Below are 16,358 nucleotides of genomic sequence, written 5' to 3' on the forward strand. Positions count from 1 at the left end.
GTTTTTCCATTAATTAGCACTTCTTTATTAAATATTATGAATATGTCTTTATTATCAGGCTATGTTCCACAATCATTCAAAGTAGCAGTGATAAAACCGCTTCTTAAAAAGCACAACCTCGATCCAGAGGTATTTAGCCAACTATAGACCTATTTCTAATCTTCCGTTCCTCTCAAAAATGCTTGAGAAAGCGGTCGCAAAACAGCTGTGTGATTACTTAAAAAACAATGATTTATTTGAAGATTTTCAGTCTGGCTTTAGAACACATCATAGCACAGAGACAGCTCTGGTTAAAGTCACAAATGACATTCTAATAGCCTCAGACAAGGGACTTGTCTCTATTCTTGTTTTGCTCGATCTCAGTGCTGCATTTGATACTATCGACCATGACATCCTATTGCAAAGACTAGAGCACGTAGTTGGCATACAGGGAACTGCTTTAGGCTGGTTTAGGTCCTATCTATCTGAACGCTCTCAGTTTGTACGTGTTAACGATGAATCTTCCACGCAAACCAAAGTTAGCCACGGAGTGCCACAGGGCTCAGTGCTCGGACCTATTTTGTTCACATTATATATGCTTCCGTTAGGCAATATTATAAGGAATCATTCTGTAAACTTTCATTGTTATGCGGATGATACTCAACTATATTTATCAATCAAGCCTGATGAAATTAATCATCTAAATAAAATTCAAGACTGCCTTAAGGACTTAAAAACGTGGATGATCTTAAACTTTTTGATGTTAAACACGACCAAAACTGAAGTTATTGTACTTGGCCCGAAGAATCTACGAAACAAATTATCTAAAGATATACTAACTATGGATGGCATTAATTTGGCCTCCAGTGAGACTGTAATGAATCTTGGTGTTATATTTGATCAGGATTTATCCTTTAACGCCCACATAAAATCAATTTCAAGGACCGCCTACTTCCATCTACGTAACATTGCAAAAATCAGGCATATCTTGCCTCAAAACGATGCAGAGAAACTAGTCCATGCATTTGTTACTTCTAGGCTGGATTATTGTAACTCTTTATTATCAGGGTGTACCAAGAAGTCAGTCAAGTCGCTTCAGCTGATTCAAAATGCTGCGGCTCGTGTACTAACCAGAGTTAGGAAAAGGGACCACATTACTCCTGTTCTGGCTGCCTTACACTGGCTCCCTATAGAACACAGGATAGAATTTAAAATTCTTCTTCTCGCCTCCAAAGCCCTTAATGGGCAGGCGCCATCTTACCTTAAAGAACTCATTATACCCTACTGTCCTGCTAGGGCATTGCGTTCCAAGAATGCAGGGTTGTTGGTTGTTCCTAGAGTCTCTAAAAGTACAATGGGAGCCAGAGCCTTTTCTTATCAAGCTCCACATTTGTGGAATCAGCTTCCAGTTTGTGTTCGGGCGGCAGACACCCTATCCGTTTTTAAGAGTGCGCTTAAGACCTTCCTTTTTGATCAAGCTTATAGTTAGGGCTGATTAGATTCAGCCCCTAGTTTTGCTGATATAGGCTTAGTTTGTCGGGGGATATCTTACTTCTTCCTTCTCTCTGTCTATACCTGTGTACTCTCATGTTCCGATTAACCCAGCTTCCCCAAATGTCTTTCTTTTTGGTGTCTATATACGCCGGGATCCGGAGTCATGGATGATCCTGTTGCTGCGGTCCTGTGTCCTGGATCGCGAGCCCTGGATCTTGAGTCGTGGCTATGGTCCTGGATCATAAGTCCTGGATGGATTTCCTCGTGGATTCATCTTCCTATTATACACACATGCATTTCCAAACATCTGGACTACCTATGTTGCAAATGTATTATCTTTTCAATTTACACACGGCATCTATTGCACGTCTGTCCGTCCTGGGAGAGGGATCCCTCCTCTGTTGCTCTCCCTGAGGTTTCTCCCATTTTTCCCTTTAAACTGTGGGTTTTCTCCGGAAGATTTTCCTTGTACGATGTGAGGGTCTAAGGACAGAGGGTCTAAGGACAGAGGGTGTCATATTGTCATACTGATATTCTGTACACACTGTGAAGACCACTGAGACAAATGTGATATTGGGCTATATAAATACACATTTATTAATTGATTGAATATATTTATTAATAACCTTTAACCTTACCTTAAACTAATCCAACCTAACAGGTCCCAAAACATTTATTTAATCAGTCTAAATGTTATTGTGAAATATGTAAGATATAATAAACACAGATAATATTTAACACATCCCACAGGCCATATGACCGTTAAACACCTGAACCTTTGAAAGAACATCCATAACATTCATCTGTTTACAACTTATATCAAAAATCCAATTACTTATAGACTATTCTGCACTATTTCTATTCGATTTTATTTTATTTACTTGCACCATTATCTGTTTTGTTGTGTTGCACTGTTGGAGGAGCCTGTGACCTCAGATTGTATAGCACATTTTCATTGTCATAACTGTAGCTATGTACAAATGACAATAACAGCCTTGGATCTTGAACCTTGAACACTGATTAACTTGACTGATCCTGATGCCGTCACCCTGCTCCGCACCCTGGTTTACAATCTAACAAAGGGTGTAAACGAGTCTATGATTTAGGTTCAGTTTTTTTATTTAGTTGATTTATTGGTTCCCCTTGTTTTTTGTCTTCACCTTTTTCTTAATTCAATTTTGATTGCATATTCCTGCCTCCCTCTGTTACTGCATTTAGGTCCAACCTCCTGACAAAAAATTGAATAGAGTAACATCTGTTTTTTAGTTATTAAAGGAAAATACTGTTTTGGTCCAGAAGTGCTCTTTAAACTGTCAAATGTCATATTATTTTACATTTTTAAGGTTTGTTTTTTTCATCGGAAATTGTCTGAAATAATTAAAATAACCAAATTCCTTATCATTCATATTTAAAACAATATGAACGGATATATGTAAAACATTATAAAGGGATTTCCCATACCAAAGTAATAGTAGCAGCATCAAATTAAACAAAAATAAATGTGCTTTTGAGTCTGTAACAAATGTATAATGCAAGTTATTCAAAATATAGCATGGAGGTGAAAGAGACTACTACTAAAAGAATACAAATGTGAGGAAATATTTACGAGTGCCAGTTTGTATTGGCTGCTGGTGTTTCAGTTAAACTGCTAGGAAAGTGTGATTTGATTTTCCTCGCTTTGTGTTAAAAAACGGTGAGCTGCAGGGATGGATGTGTCGGAAATATGTATCGGCATTCACACCAATAGCTCAGAATGTGCATTGGGAGAACAAGATGACCATGAAGAAGAGTTTTTTGGCCGTGTACACGAAACTCAACTCATAAATGGAGCCTATGCATCTCGGTATGGCTTGTGTCCAATTATTTTTTACTGGAAGCAAAATGTGTATACAACCCCAAGTGCAGGGTGAGTCATCAACTTTTTTTATAAAACTCTGAAATATAATATGAACCTTTCCTATTGTTGTTGTGCCAGATACTCGTGACCAGAGAATCCGAATTCCTTTATTAGTCCCACAGCAGGGACATTTACAGTGTTACAGCGAAATACTGTAAATAACCTTTAAAACACATTGTGATTTGTGATTTGGGGAATTCTACAGACGACTGTCGGAGCCAAAAAGGCAAATATCATTGAAAAAATTGCTTTTTGAACATTAAAGCATGGAGACATGTCACAGTAGAGGGACACAATATAAATGAGCATAATAGCTGTTTTAAATACATCTGAATTCTCCTCCATCTTGCACTGAATTTGGAGAACATTTTCAAAAGTGAATGCTTTTGATGGGGTGGTGAGGTTCGTATGACTTGGCTTGGGAACTGGAATACCACCGGTTCAAGTCCCGGAAAGACCAAGTGCTGCAGAGGTGTCCCTGAGCAAGGCACCGTTCCCTACATTGTCCCCCGGGCGGCGCACATATGGCAGCCCACTGCTCCTAACACTATGATGCACTTCGAGATTTGTCTTGGCAGATGAGAAGCGCTATATAAATTAAATGTATTATTATTATTATTATTATTATGATGGGTCAAGTGCAGAATGTAAATGTCCCTTCTGTGGTTCCTGTTTCTTCTTCTCTTTGTGCATGCTTTTCACCATCCACAGCAGTTATTCTATTATCAGTTCTTTGAGACAAACAGTAGATGGCGTCACTGATCCAGTCTTACTGCCAACACAGCACCAGGACAATGTGTACTTCCTGTATTCATTTATTATACAGTATAAGTTATTAAAGCAGTTGTTGGAAACACAAACATGTTATTCCTCAGACCCTCGTCATACAACTAATTTGAGTTGTATGAATAGAAAGCCAGATGTAAAATATGAATAAGACATACTAGTGCTCAGTAGGCTACATGTAGAATGAATAAACTGTAATGTAAACAGTGATATATTATATGTCATCAATACACACATGTACACAAGGATGTAGTAGATGCGAATAAGAGGACAAAGGAGAGGATTCAACTCCTTTTACGCCAAAACTGGACTTTTATTCCTCTTATCTATGTCTCTCTTCCAGGATTTACTTCCTGAAACTGTGTAACTTGAGACCAACTGACAAAAAAACCCTGTTGTGTCACAAAGTGAGGAGCTCAGACAGGAAGAGACTTTAAAAGTGAAAGTATGAAGTAAGAGAGGCAGACTCCATTTCGCACTTCGACAAAGCAGGAGGAAAAGACAGGGTGAGTGTTAAAACAATTTACAAGATTATTATTCAGCCTGTTATACTGTTAGGCAGAAAAACACAGTCTTGATGAAGAAAGGAACCTCCTGGAGTCCAACGTGACTTCTTTAAATGTAACTTTTTCCGTTTCCTGGTTTATGAGCAAGCATTCCTGCATGCAATGCGGTCAAAATGGAGGCCAACCTGTCTGACATTTCACTAATGTGTTGTATTTAAACCAAAGTTAACCATTAAGATGGCTCTGATTTAAAGGAATTGCATTTAAAGTGTGTATGTATGTCTGTGTGTGTGTGTGTGTGTGTGTGTGTGTGTGTGTGTGTGTGTGTGTGTGTGTGTGTGTTTGTGTGTGTGTGTGTGTGTGTGTGTGTGTGTGTGTGTGTGTGTGTGTGTGTGTGTGTGTGTGTGTGTGTGTGTGTGTGTGTGTGTGTGTGTGTGTGTTTCCAGTATTACCAGTGCATCTGTCAGACCCGAGACGATGGATGATTTAAGAAAGGACAATCCTAGAGGCACCAGCCCTCCTCGGTATGTGGAGAGGATATGGTAAGGGTACCTCCGGTGTTCAGTAATAATCCTTGGACCCTCAGACACAAAGGAAGAGTCTATGTGGTGTCACCTGACCAGAAGAGGACTGTTTTGATGTTATGTGATATCTCTGTCATTTAGTACGGAAGGGTTCAGTAAAGAAACACAGTAGAGTACAATACAAGGGTTTAACGAGGCCGTATTCTCAACAACAAATTCAACACATGGATTTTAGCCTTTGTAGACCATCACCTCTGTCTATCCATAAGCCCCCCCCCCCAAAGAATTGCCTGTTGACTGTCTTTGTTTGTCCACCCTCCCTTACACAAAGCATCTTTGAGTACATGAACATATAAACATAAACTATTATTATTATTATTTGCATGCACAAATACATACATAACACACTACAGGAAAGGGAAGACCCCAAAAAGCATAAAAGGACCCCTTTAAATGAACTCTTGCTGGGCTCTTTTGGCATCATCATAACATGATATTCCGCTGTTGCTTTTATTCAAAGCACCATACAAACGCTTCAATACCGTAGATATGTAAGCTATTGCCCGAGGACATGTTGTAATAGTTAAAAGAACGACTGTTGAAATAATTCTCACCCTCGACAACCCTACAGGCTGGAGGGCGACGAGACCAAGCCTGAGAAATCAAACAGCTGTGAGTATTGAAGCCATATCCTCCATTCATTAAAGGGGACCTATCATGCAAAATGCACTTTTTGATGTCTTTTATACATAAACATGTATCCTCGGTGTGTCGGGGAACTCACGCAGCGTCGGAAAATAAAACCCTCTCTCTTTTCATCCGTACCCAAATCTCTAAAAACGAGGAACAACAGAGCTGATCCAGATTTGCGTCCGATATGACTTAATATGAGAAATGTGGGCGGGCTTTACACCCACGGCCCAATCAGAAACGTTGCTATCAGAAACAATGCCTGTTTTGGTAATCTTTGTTTACATTAGCATCGCTAGCACTCAGAGCTAACCTGTACTGGAGAGAGCATGTGTAAAACAGCAGGAAATTAAAAAAACTCACCTTGTGATAAACCTGAGAGCATTTGAGCTCCACACTGTTTCAGAAATAATCCTTGATGTGGTTTGGAACATGATGGCATTTAATCACGGCAGCATTGAGCTGAATCTGCCGGGTAATTCTGAGCAGGGATTAGCTCCGCCTCCTTTTTTTCAAGCTAAGGACCCAGGCTAGCAGTTCTCTAACAGGGCTGAAATAGAGGGATATATGAGGGGTGTCTAAAATGCGTATGTGTTTGGTATTTTGAGCAAAACGCATCATATACAGGTTTTTAATTTTTTCGTATATATCTGAGACCCATCATATATGCCAAATAGCATGATAGGAGACCTTTAAACTCGTGAACATTAATGTCTGACGGCAAAAGGAGCGTTTCTTCATACGAAACACTTTCAAAAGTTTTCTAATTGTTATTATGGCGCTTTCTCTTTCACTTCTTCTCTCCATCAGATGACCGCTATGGCGTAGAGGATGGGACACCAGAAGCACAGGTGAAGGAGGAGCAGTGGTTCAGCGAGAAGTATATTAAATGCTGTTTAACCACTGATAACATTTAACTAATGGTTGATTTAATTATGTGAGCTTACTCGTTAACAGCTATTGTGTTTAAAAAAACTCTGTAGAAAGTGTAGTATACGGTATACTACACTTTTTACAGAGTTTTTAGTTTAGGTATACTGTATACCTACTCATCAAAAATGGAATTAAGAAAGGAAATTGCTTTGTTGTATTGGTGAATAGATCAAATACAAAAAAATATATGTTAGTTATAAATGTATACATAAATAAATAAAGAATAATATAACATTTTTTAACTGCTCATGTGCTAAGTCCCGCCCCAATGTGCTCTGATAGGCCGGTATTAGCCGGCTTGTGATTGGCTGGTACTACTGTGCTTCGATTGGCTAGTATGACTGTGCGGTGATTGGCTGGTATTACTGTGCTGTGATTGGCTGGTACTGTTGTGCTGTGATTGGCTGGTACTACTGTGCTGTGATTGGCTAGTATGACTGTGCGGTGATTGGCTAGTATGACTGTGCGGTGATTGGCTGGTATTACTGTACGGTGATTGGCCAGTATAACTGTGCTGGGATTGGCTATTATGACTGTGCTGTGATTGGCTGGTACTGTTTTGCTGTGATTGGCTAGTATAACTGTGCTGTGATTGGCTATTATGACTGTGCTGTGATTGGCTGGTACTGTTGTGCTGGTATTGGCTATCATTACTGTGCTGTGATTGACTGGTACTGTTGTGCTGGGATTGGCTATCATTACTGTGCTGTGATTGGCTGTTACTGCTGTGCTTGTGATTGGGAGGATCCTGACGAACTACATTTTGGTTGTTCTTAGGATGTAATGCTCTAGAATTGTGTTTTGTGTTCTTTAAGGTAGAATTGATATCTTTATCTCTGTGAAAATAACCAAATGTTTTCCTCTCATAACTCCAGGATGTTGTAACCTTCTCACCTGCAGCGTTTCAATGCAGGTTCCAACAACCTCTATACAGGTAATCCCTTAACATGACGCATTGCATTGTCTTTATTTAGTATAATGCTCAGGTATTTCACATAAGGCTCTTTCCAGTAGATATTAAATAATGCCTCTATGTATGAAATAGCAAATAGCAGGGGCTTTCAAGCTTTTCCAATTGTAACACCTCACATCAATCAGGTTGTTGTTGCCGACTGGTAAGACTTTCTCTCCACCTGATCAGTTGGAAATCCCCCATCCGAAAGTCTTTGATCGGTCATTCTGATCCGTTAATTGGAAAATGAAGAGGTCTGTTATTATAAGGACGCTCTGATGAAGGGACCATGTCCGCACAAAATAGTCCGGTCAATGAAACGTCAGCTGTGATTAGTTCTCCTTCGTCAGTAAACACCATACTTCTTCAATCGTCATTTCTATGGAAGAGGATAAGGGGCACACGAGAAAAACATTTTGGGGTTGTGAAGTAAAACAATATTTGAGTTCTGATTTTAACCCTAACCAAACCGGAACAGCAGAAGAAGACAGACAGGAAGTAAACACTGAAGGGAACACAGGGCTTCGGCAGTGATTAAAGAGTGGTTTATGGAAAGGAAAATGTGAACAGAATTGGAAAGTTACAGGAAACCTCGATCAGTGCTGCCATAATTTTAAGTTAAGTTGTTGTCGCCGCAGTTTCAGCCGTTGCTACGCAGTAAAACCGACTTTTTTTGTTGGTTTTATGTTAAAATCAACATGTTGTGCTAACCCTTCTATGTCTCCAGGTACAAGTTCCCTGGTCCCGGTGTGTTCCGGTGTGATTTGACTAACCTGGTGTTCGTAATGGCTAAAGAGGCAGAGCTGACGTACATGACCCTCATTTGGGACGAAGACCTCCTCAACTCAGGCGGAAAGACGCCTGCAGGGCCGCTGTTCCAAATCAAGAGTGCTGTCGAGGACGCCCTAACTCAGCTCCGCTTCCCCCACAGTGAAACAAAGGAAGGTAAAGACATCTGCAATGCTAGGATATGCATATTTCGGATACTGAGTAGGACTAAGTAATATCGAAAACCTGTGAAAAGTTATAAAGCAGCTGTTGGGAGGCTCCGATGTCGATGACATTAGACACATTTTAAAGGTCATCTGTTATGCAAAATCCACTTTTTCATGTCTTTTATACATACATATGTGTCCCCTGTGAGTTGAGAGATCTTTTTGTCCTGATCCATTTATAAAAAAACCTGTCTGAAAATGAGCTGATCAGATTTTGGCCACTTTATGATGTCATAACGATTTTTTTGTCTTGTGTAACCATTAGCCAATCAGCAAGGTAACCCCCCCCCCCCCCCCTATCACCTGAAACTCCTCCTAGAGCACCTTTGAGTTCTTTGTAACCAAATCTCTCTCAGAGGGGCGTGGGGAGGGGCTCCTTATTTTCATCTAAAGCAGGGGTGTCAAACTAAATTTCATCGTGGGCCACATTACCATTATGGTTGCACTCAAAGGGCCGGTTGTAACTTTATAAATATACATATATAAATACATAATATATATGAAATAATGTATTATATTATATTATTGCCCCTGCATTGGATTATTATTGGATAGGGTAATAACTTCATAATTAACTACGTCTATAAGCAAACAATTGAAAGTCTCTTCAGTGCGCATGTCACAACATGAGATGCATTGTGGGACATGTAGTTTATGGGCAACATGCTTCTGTAAAATAAGATAAAATGAACCTTTATTAATCCCCGTGGGGAAATGCAGTTGTTTAACAGCAACAGGGTGAGATTGAAAAACAGGACAGCACAGATTCACACAGATTAATACAATTAAGGATAAATCAAAGATTAAAAAAAAAAGATAAATAAATAACTATAAAATAAGAAATTAATTAAAATGAACATATATAGATATACTGTAAAGTGGCATGTAACCGTATAATAAACGTATTATATTCTTTGCAAGCTCTTGCGGGCCACATACAATGAAGTCGCGGGCGGGATTTGGCCCCCGGGCCTTGAGTTTGACACCCTTGATCTAAAGTAACAGACAGAGAATCAGCACTTTGGAAACAGGGCTGAAACAGAGGGGATTATGGGTAATGCTGCAATGATCTGTTTGGTGTTTGGAGCCAAACACTTCAGAGACATGTTTTGTATATAACTGAGACCTGTAATATATATATGAAAAAGAGCATGATAGGGGACTTTAAAGGATACATTAGGTGCAGATGAACCAATGTTGATCAGCTCTTTGCCTTCACAGCGATGAAGGATGGCGCATTGTCTGTGGCTGACATCTCCGATGAGGGAATGAGCATCTTGAAGCCGCTGGAGATGACAGAGACTCACGTGGTCGTGGACGTCCCTCACCTCTCTTCCTTTGGCCTGGTTTGGCATATCATGAAAAGGTTTATGGAAAAGAACCGGCCAATAAGGAGCCAACTCATGCTGTACCTACGGACACCGATCAAAAAGCTTCAAATAATGACCGTAATTGTCCTGCAGGACAACGTCCCTTTGCATGAGGTAAAGCCATCCGCCGTATGTGCTCGCCATCAGCCTCAACACTTCTTTTAAGCTGTGTCCATCAAAACCCGCTGGAAGCGCCCCAAGGTTTTATGTAGTCTGTGTTTCTTATTTTTATTATCATCATTATTTGTTTAGACTGTACACGTTGCTTTTTGTTGTCATCCCTTTCGGCAGTAGAGTGGTGCACTGATGATGTAGGATAGCCCTAACCCTCGACAAAAAGCAATGGGATTTTTCCATTGGATTTCGGAATATTGCAGAAAATTAGATCTTGTGCAAACACACGTTTAACTATACTTACAAATGATGTTCCTATTGCTAATCCCCAAAGATGGACACCCCTTTTATGACTTTTGAAGCGTCAATGCAATCGGCAGAAGTAAAAAGCTATACCATAAAGCTACAAAGGAAATGCATCACAGTCGCATGGCTGTGCATCAGAGACCGCTAAGCTAAAGGTGGCTAATGTTCAGCGCGATGAAGTTTAGAGGTCTCGTTCGCTGCTTTTAAGAAAGATAGAAACTGACATTCACCAGTGGGGTATTCACTGACATATTTAATGTCCTGAACGTGAACAGTTTGTGTAAACCACAGACCTTATTTCAGGTTACTAATCAAAAACAACAAATTAAATACATGTTGGCTTCGGGATGGGGGAACCATACATTTTAGAATGCTATCTCATTCTCCACTCACTCATTCCTGCAGCTCTCTGTTGGCACCGTCAACATTTGTTGTGTATAAATGTCATGAACTCAAGTGATAGAAATGTCCTGTTTCTGAAGATTTCCAGACAACAAAATGGTGCTCAGCGCGTCAGGATCCCAAGCCACTGTCAGCTGGACTTTGGTAACAAATACAGCATTCACGTTGATCCTGAAGACCTGTTCCTGCAGCCAATGGTGAGTAAAGTCACAGCTTCTCTTCCAAGGCCCGGTGTCTACATAACGTGCATTTCTGTTTTCTATGAAACCAAATATAACTTTTCACTGAAAGCAATATCAAGGGTCATCCTAGTCAATTGGCTCAATTCTGTTTCATTAGATTGTCTTTGTTATGATTTTAGTCTGAAGGACACGGTCAATGAAGAAACACACTCCTCAATGTCAGTTTCGGTACTTTAATGACAACGATGACGACACCCTGAATCAGAGCAATGCAGCAAGATAAGCTGACAAAGTACTACATCCATGCATGTCATGACCAATACACATATATTCCACGACACAGAGTATAGACACACCAAACAATAGTGGAAACAATCGTACATGAATGAGCGGATGAACGTCTCAACTCGAGGCGGAGTGAATGAACAATGTTTGAACTAAAATGGCCGCTCAGCACTACCGGGTCAGAGCACGGCATATCCGGACAGCGACAGCAGTGACGTTGCCCTCTAGTGGCCGGCGATAAACTCTTCAGTCAACAAAAAGCTTCCTCTCCATTTTTTACAGTGACGTCCTCACGGCACGTCCACACAGCAGCTTTTCAAACATCTTGAACATCTTGGAGCTGGGCGTGTCTGACAGCTTGGGGATTTTTTGCGAGCAACGCGACCAACAACCAATCACATGAATCTCCCGCCCCCGACATACAAAGCAAAAAACCCCGGGGATTTGATGCGAGCAATATATATATATATATATATAAACTCCCCAAACAGGCGAAAACCTACCAGTTTCCCCCACTGTCTCTGCCACCTCCCTCCATGCCTGGTTCCTCCGGTTTGTATCCCGTTAATAGTTCTGGTCGTAAAGAACCGGGTGATTTGCTACCGTACTTTCTCGTTTGGAATATGAGGAAATGAACTGCGGTCTGGCTCTCCCTGCTTACACGCGGTTTGATTGGCTAGCGCTTCTACTGTCAGATTTGCATAAACGTGTTTGATTGGCTGACGCTTCCAGCTCAGCTTCAAAAGTTGAACATTGCTCAACTTTGGAATCCTGGACATCCTGGAAATCTTCGCTTCGCTCCCCCACAATGCAGTTCGGCGAAAAGCGAGGCAAAGTGACGTCATCCCCATTCAAAGTCAACGGGCAGAGAAGCTTTGGAAGCGGTGGAAGTTTCTTCTGAAGCTGCTGTGTGGACGTACCGTCAGTGTTTCTCTGATAGTTGAGATATTTTCCGAATGCTTGGTAAAAAGAAGCTGGTAGCTGGTTTTTTCACAAGGTGGTCCTCATGCAATGGCGTACACTCTCTTCTCATTGGTATCCATTGAACCAAGAGCCTAAAGTCGCAATGTGGAACCTGGCGCTAATGCTTATAAACAAGCATACATTTACTTTTGGCTGTATGTAGATTCACAATCATGAAAGAACCAGGTTAACACTTAATTTCTTCTGTTCTGGTTGTCAGCATGATAATTTCTCACCCAGGTTCGGACCGAATTACCATCCGACATTTGAAGTTTTCCTGGACACGAGCACAGAGTCCCTGAACTTGAAGCTCCAGGACCAGAGCGGGAAAGTAGCCTGGGAAAACAGACTGTATCTGCAAGGTACCGCCTCCGCCTGATGTCAAGTTCAGAGCCCAGTGATAGACAAGATACAATAGAACAGTAGTGCACCTTCATGCATTTTGCTCCATCTCATCATCTTTCAAGTGAACAAAAAGGCAAAGAAAGGAGTTATTTAGAGCATATGTTATCTGTAGAACACTACATTTAATTTGTTCTGAGCTTTACAGTTATTTTAATCTCTGTTGTAAGTGTTGTTGGTTGTATAACAAAAGTATGTTTCCTCCTTATCTTCCAGAAGCAAGATGGTTGATGTCCCGGCGGATGCCCTATTCAGACATGCAGCTGATCTCTCATCGGTCAGCGCTCAGCAATGGGATATCTCCAGCGACTCTGGAGAAGCTTCTCGATGTGCTTATCGAGAATAAAATTCTAACTGATGAGCAAATTGCATCAGTCAGCGCCAAACCCCAGGAAGAAAGAGCAAGAGAGGTGCTGCAGATGGTGCAATACAAGGGACGAGATCCCAGCACAATCCTGCTCGCTGCTCTCCGTGAGGTCGACCCGGTGATCTGTAAAGAGCTCGAGATAGACTATTAAGAACCCGTAGTGTGAGGAGAAATCTCAATCTCAACCCCAACCCTAAACCCCTCTGGAGCTTATTCTGAACGCAGCAGCCCAATTATTCTAAAACCCTCCTCAGTTCTCCCACACATACACCGCCCTCCCCTCCCCTCATTGGCTACCAGTAGATGCCCATATCTGCTTGAAGTCCCTGGTAATGTTCTACCTTTTGGCACCTTTTCCTTCCTACATCCAGGACCTACTTAAAGAGGTCCTTTTATGCTTTTTTTCTGGTTCCCCTTTCCTGTCGTGTGTTGTATAGGTTTTTGTTTGGTCTGCAAATGAATATCCCTGTGTTTCCTCCAGAAGGAGTTTCTCTCACAAGAACACACCTATCTGTTATCCTGGCTCCAAAATGGTGGATTGAACTCCCAATTGATATCATGACAGCTGAACGTCTACACATCTTCTGTCACAGAATCAACACCCACCTGTGTCAACTGCACCTTTTCCATAAAAATTTTTTTTTTTAAAAAAATCTCACTTGGTTCGGTTTATTAACAGCCTAGGTACTTTCAGGAATCTTGCTTTTTTGGGGGACTATCTTCATGGTTGATTGAACTCATTGTTTGTCGCTTTGGACAACATTGTCAGCTAAATTAAATGTAATGTATAAGATGCACAAGATAGGAACAGCGCATTTTTTCTTGTTGGCACTATAATATTTTTAGATTAGCATATAGAAGGTGGATTTTTAATCAACATCAGCTGCAAGTTAAAGGTGGGGTAGGTAAGTTTGAGAAACCGGCTGGAGATACACTTGTTGTTATATTCCATGGAATGCTCTTAACATCCCGATAGCAATGAATATCTGAAGTGCTTTGACAAAGAATCCATAAAAAAATGTCATCAGTGGAAGCCGTGTCGCTGTAGAAAGCACGACCAATCATCTGCGCCGGCTAAAGTAACTGGATGGCCTACCTGCCTGTCAGCCTTCCATCGGGGCACACACTGATCTCGTGCCCTCATTGGTCATGTGCGCGTTCGTGTGTGTTGGAGGAGGGGCTCTGTAAGGAAGTGGCAGATTTTCTCCGGCTATGTATTTTCAAATTCTAGCGCACTCGAGCCGGTTCCTCCAACATTACCTACCCCATCTTTAAGAGTATGGATGTTAAATTCAACTGTTCTTTTCTGCATTCAACGCATCTGTAACTTTTCCAAAAATAAAAATGGTCAAAACAACTAGATCTCCGTTTGATATTTTGTCATTGTCTTACTTCAATTATCTGAAATGCGTGGAGCATTTTACAAAACCAAAGAAATCTGTGATTTAGATTACGTTTATATTGTATCCCGCGGTCATAATTTGACTTTTAAGCCGTCTTAAAACGGTACATTTTTACTGTATCATTTTAGATTTTGGTAGTTGTTAACCCTATATTCCAGTCATTCAACGTCTAGATCTTAAGAATATAAGATAAATACGTTTGGAAAACATTAGTAGCAACCGAACAACATTGGGGAAATGCAGTTTTTCTCAACTCAGTGCTTTTAGAAGTTTTAAAAACATGGTCTGTTTGTTTGAGACCCCTGTGGATAATTCGGCACCGGTAAAATCCTCCTGAACATTGATAACAAACTCCTTCGATCAGTCCAGAAAATGACATAGTGTGTTTAATATGATCAGATTCAAAGAGAGACTGCTCTCCATTATTTTACCATAATGTTGTATACTGCTGCTGCAAGGTAGGATCGGCAGCAAATCTGAATCAGCCCCGTTACACCCCGTTTTTTTAGAGATTTGGGTACGGAGGAAAAGAGAGAGGGTTTTATTTTCTGACGCTGCGTGAGTTCCCCGACACAGCGGGGACACATATTGATGTATAACAGACATCACAAAGTGCATTTTGCATGATAGGTCCCCTTTAACATTGGATTACTGTAATGTACAGTATGTTGCTACCAAAGATTAGAGTTTTATTACCATAATGTTGTATACTGCTGCAAGGTACATTTAAATTAATGTGTTGCTGCTGAAGATTAAAGTTAGTGTCCAGGGCTGCTGATGGCTGAAATAAGACTTCCGTAATGTCCAGTGATGGAGTTTAGGTTAGAATACCGTATTGTGCTGCTCAAGGTAAAAGCGTTATTATCGTAAATCGTACAGTCATGGACTGTAAAGCACTTACACACATTCTGATTCATTCGGGTTTATTTGCATCATCAAATTAGAGTTGAAAAAAATTAAAATACAAACCAAAATATATAACCACTGTGAAAGTGGGCGGGGCTTAGCTTTAAATCAGGACCACTGATTGGCTCTTTACGCTAATGAGCTGAATTGACATCTACAGAGGCGGGAAGTAGTGGAGTACAAATACTTCGTTACTGTACTTAAGTACATTTTTCTGGTATCAGTACTTTACTCCACTACTTATTTTTCTGACGACTTTTTACTTTTACTTCTTAAATTTTGAACCCTACCTGTACTTTCTACTTCTTACATGTTGAACCCAAATACCTGTACTTTCTCCTTCTTACATGTTGAACTCAAATACCTGTACTTTCTACTTCTTACATGTTGAACTCAAATACCTGTACTTTCTACTTCTTACATGTTGAACCCAAATACCTGTACTTTCTACTTCTTACATGTTGAACTCAAATACCTGTACTTTCTACTTCTTACATGTTGAACTCAAATACCTGTACTTTCTACTTCTTACATGTTAAACTCAAATACCTGTACTTTCTACTTCTCACATGTTGAACTCAAATACCTGTACTCTCTACTTCTCACATGTTGAACTCAAATACCTGTACTTTCTACTTCTTACATGTTGAACTCAAATACCTGTACTTTCTACTTCTCACATGTTGAACCCAAATACCTGTACTTTCTCCTTCTTACATGTTGAACTCAAATACCTGTACTTTCTACTTCTCACATGTTGAACTCAAATACCTGTACTTTCTACTTCTCTCATGTTGAACTCAAATACCTGTACTTTCTACTTCTCACATGTTGAACCCAAATACCTGTACTTTCTCCTTCTTACATGTTGAACTCAAATACCTGTACTTTCTACTTCTCAC

At 40.4% G+C, this 16,358-nt stretch overlaps 1 protein-coding gene across 2 annotated transcripts; it reads left to right on the top strand.

Moving 5' to 3' along the window:
- The first annotated feature begins 4,552 nt into the window (after window positions 1-4,552).
- On the top strand, window positions 4,553-14,504 carry LOC117448404 (NACHT, LRR and PYD domains-containing protein 1-like). 2 transcript variants are annotated; one of them, XM_034085687.2, is made up of 10 exons: window positions 4,553-4,662; window positions 5,109-5,204; window positions 5,818-5,858; window positions 6,687-6,727; window positions 7,685-7,743; window positions 8,489-8,706; window positions 9,978-10,240; window positions 11,029-11,145; window positions 12,599-12,740; window positions 12,997-14,504. In XM_034085687.2, exons 2-10 carry the CDS (start codon window positions 5,140-5,142, stop codon window positions 13,296-13,298), a joined length of 1,248 nt encoding a protein of 415 aa, XP_033941578.1. In that variant the 5' UTR covers window positions 4,553-4,662; window positions 5,109-5,139; the 3' UTR covers window positions 13,299-14,504. The 2 variants fall into 2 exon arrangements, with proteins under 2 accessions (XP_033941578.1, XP_033941579.1); XM_034085688.2 differs by lacking the exon at window positions 12,997-14,504 and having other exon boundaries at window positions 12,619-12,734.
- The last annotated feature ends 1,854 nt before the right edge of the window (window positions 14,505-16,358 follow it).

The sequence above is a fragment of the Pseudochaenichthys georgianus genome, chromosome 6, assembly GCF_902827115.2.
Source record: "Pseudochaenichthys georgianus chromosome 6, fPseGeo1.2, whole genome shotgun sequence".
Classification (NCBI taxonomy): domain Eukaryota; kingdom Metazoa; phylum Chordata; class Actinopteri; order Perciformes; family Channichthyidae; genus Pseudochaenichthys; species Pseudochaenichthys georgianus.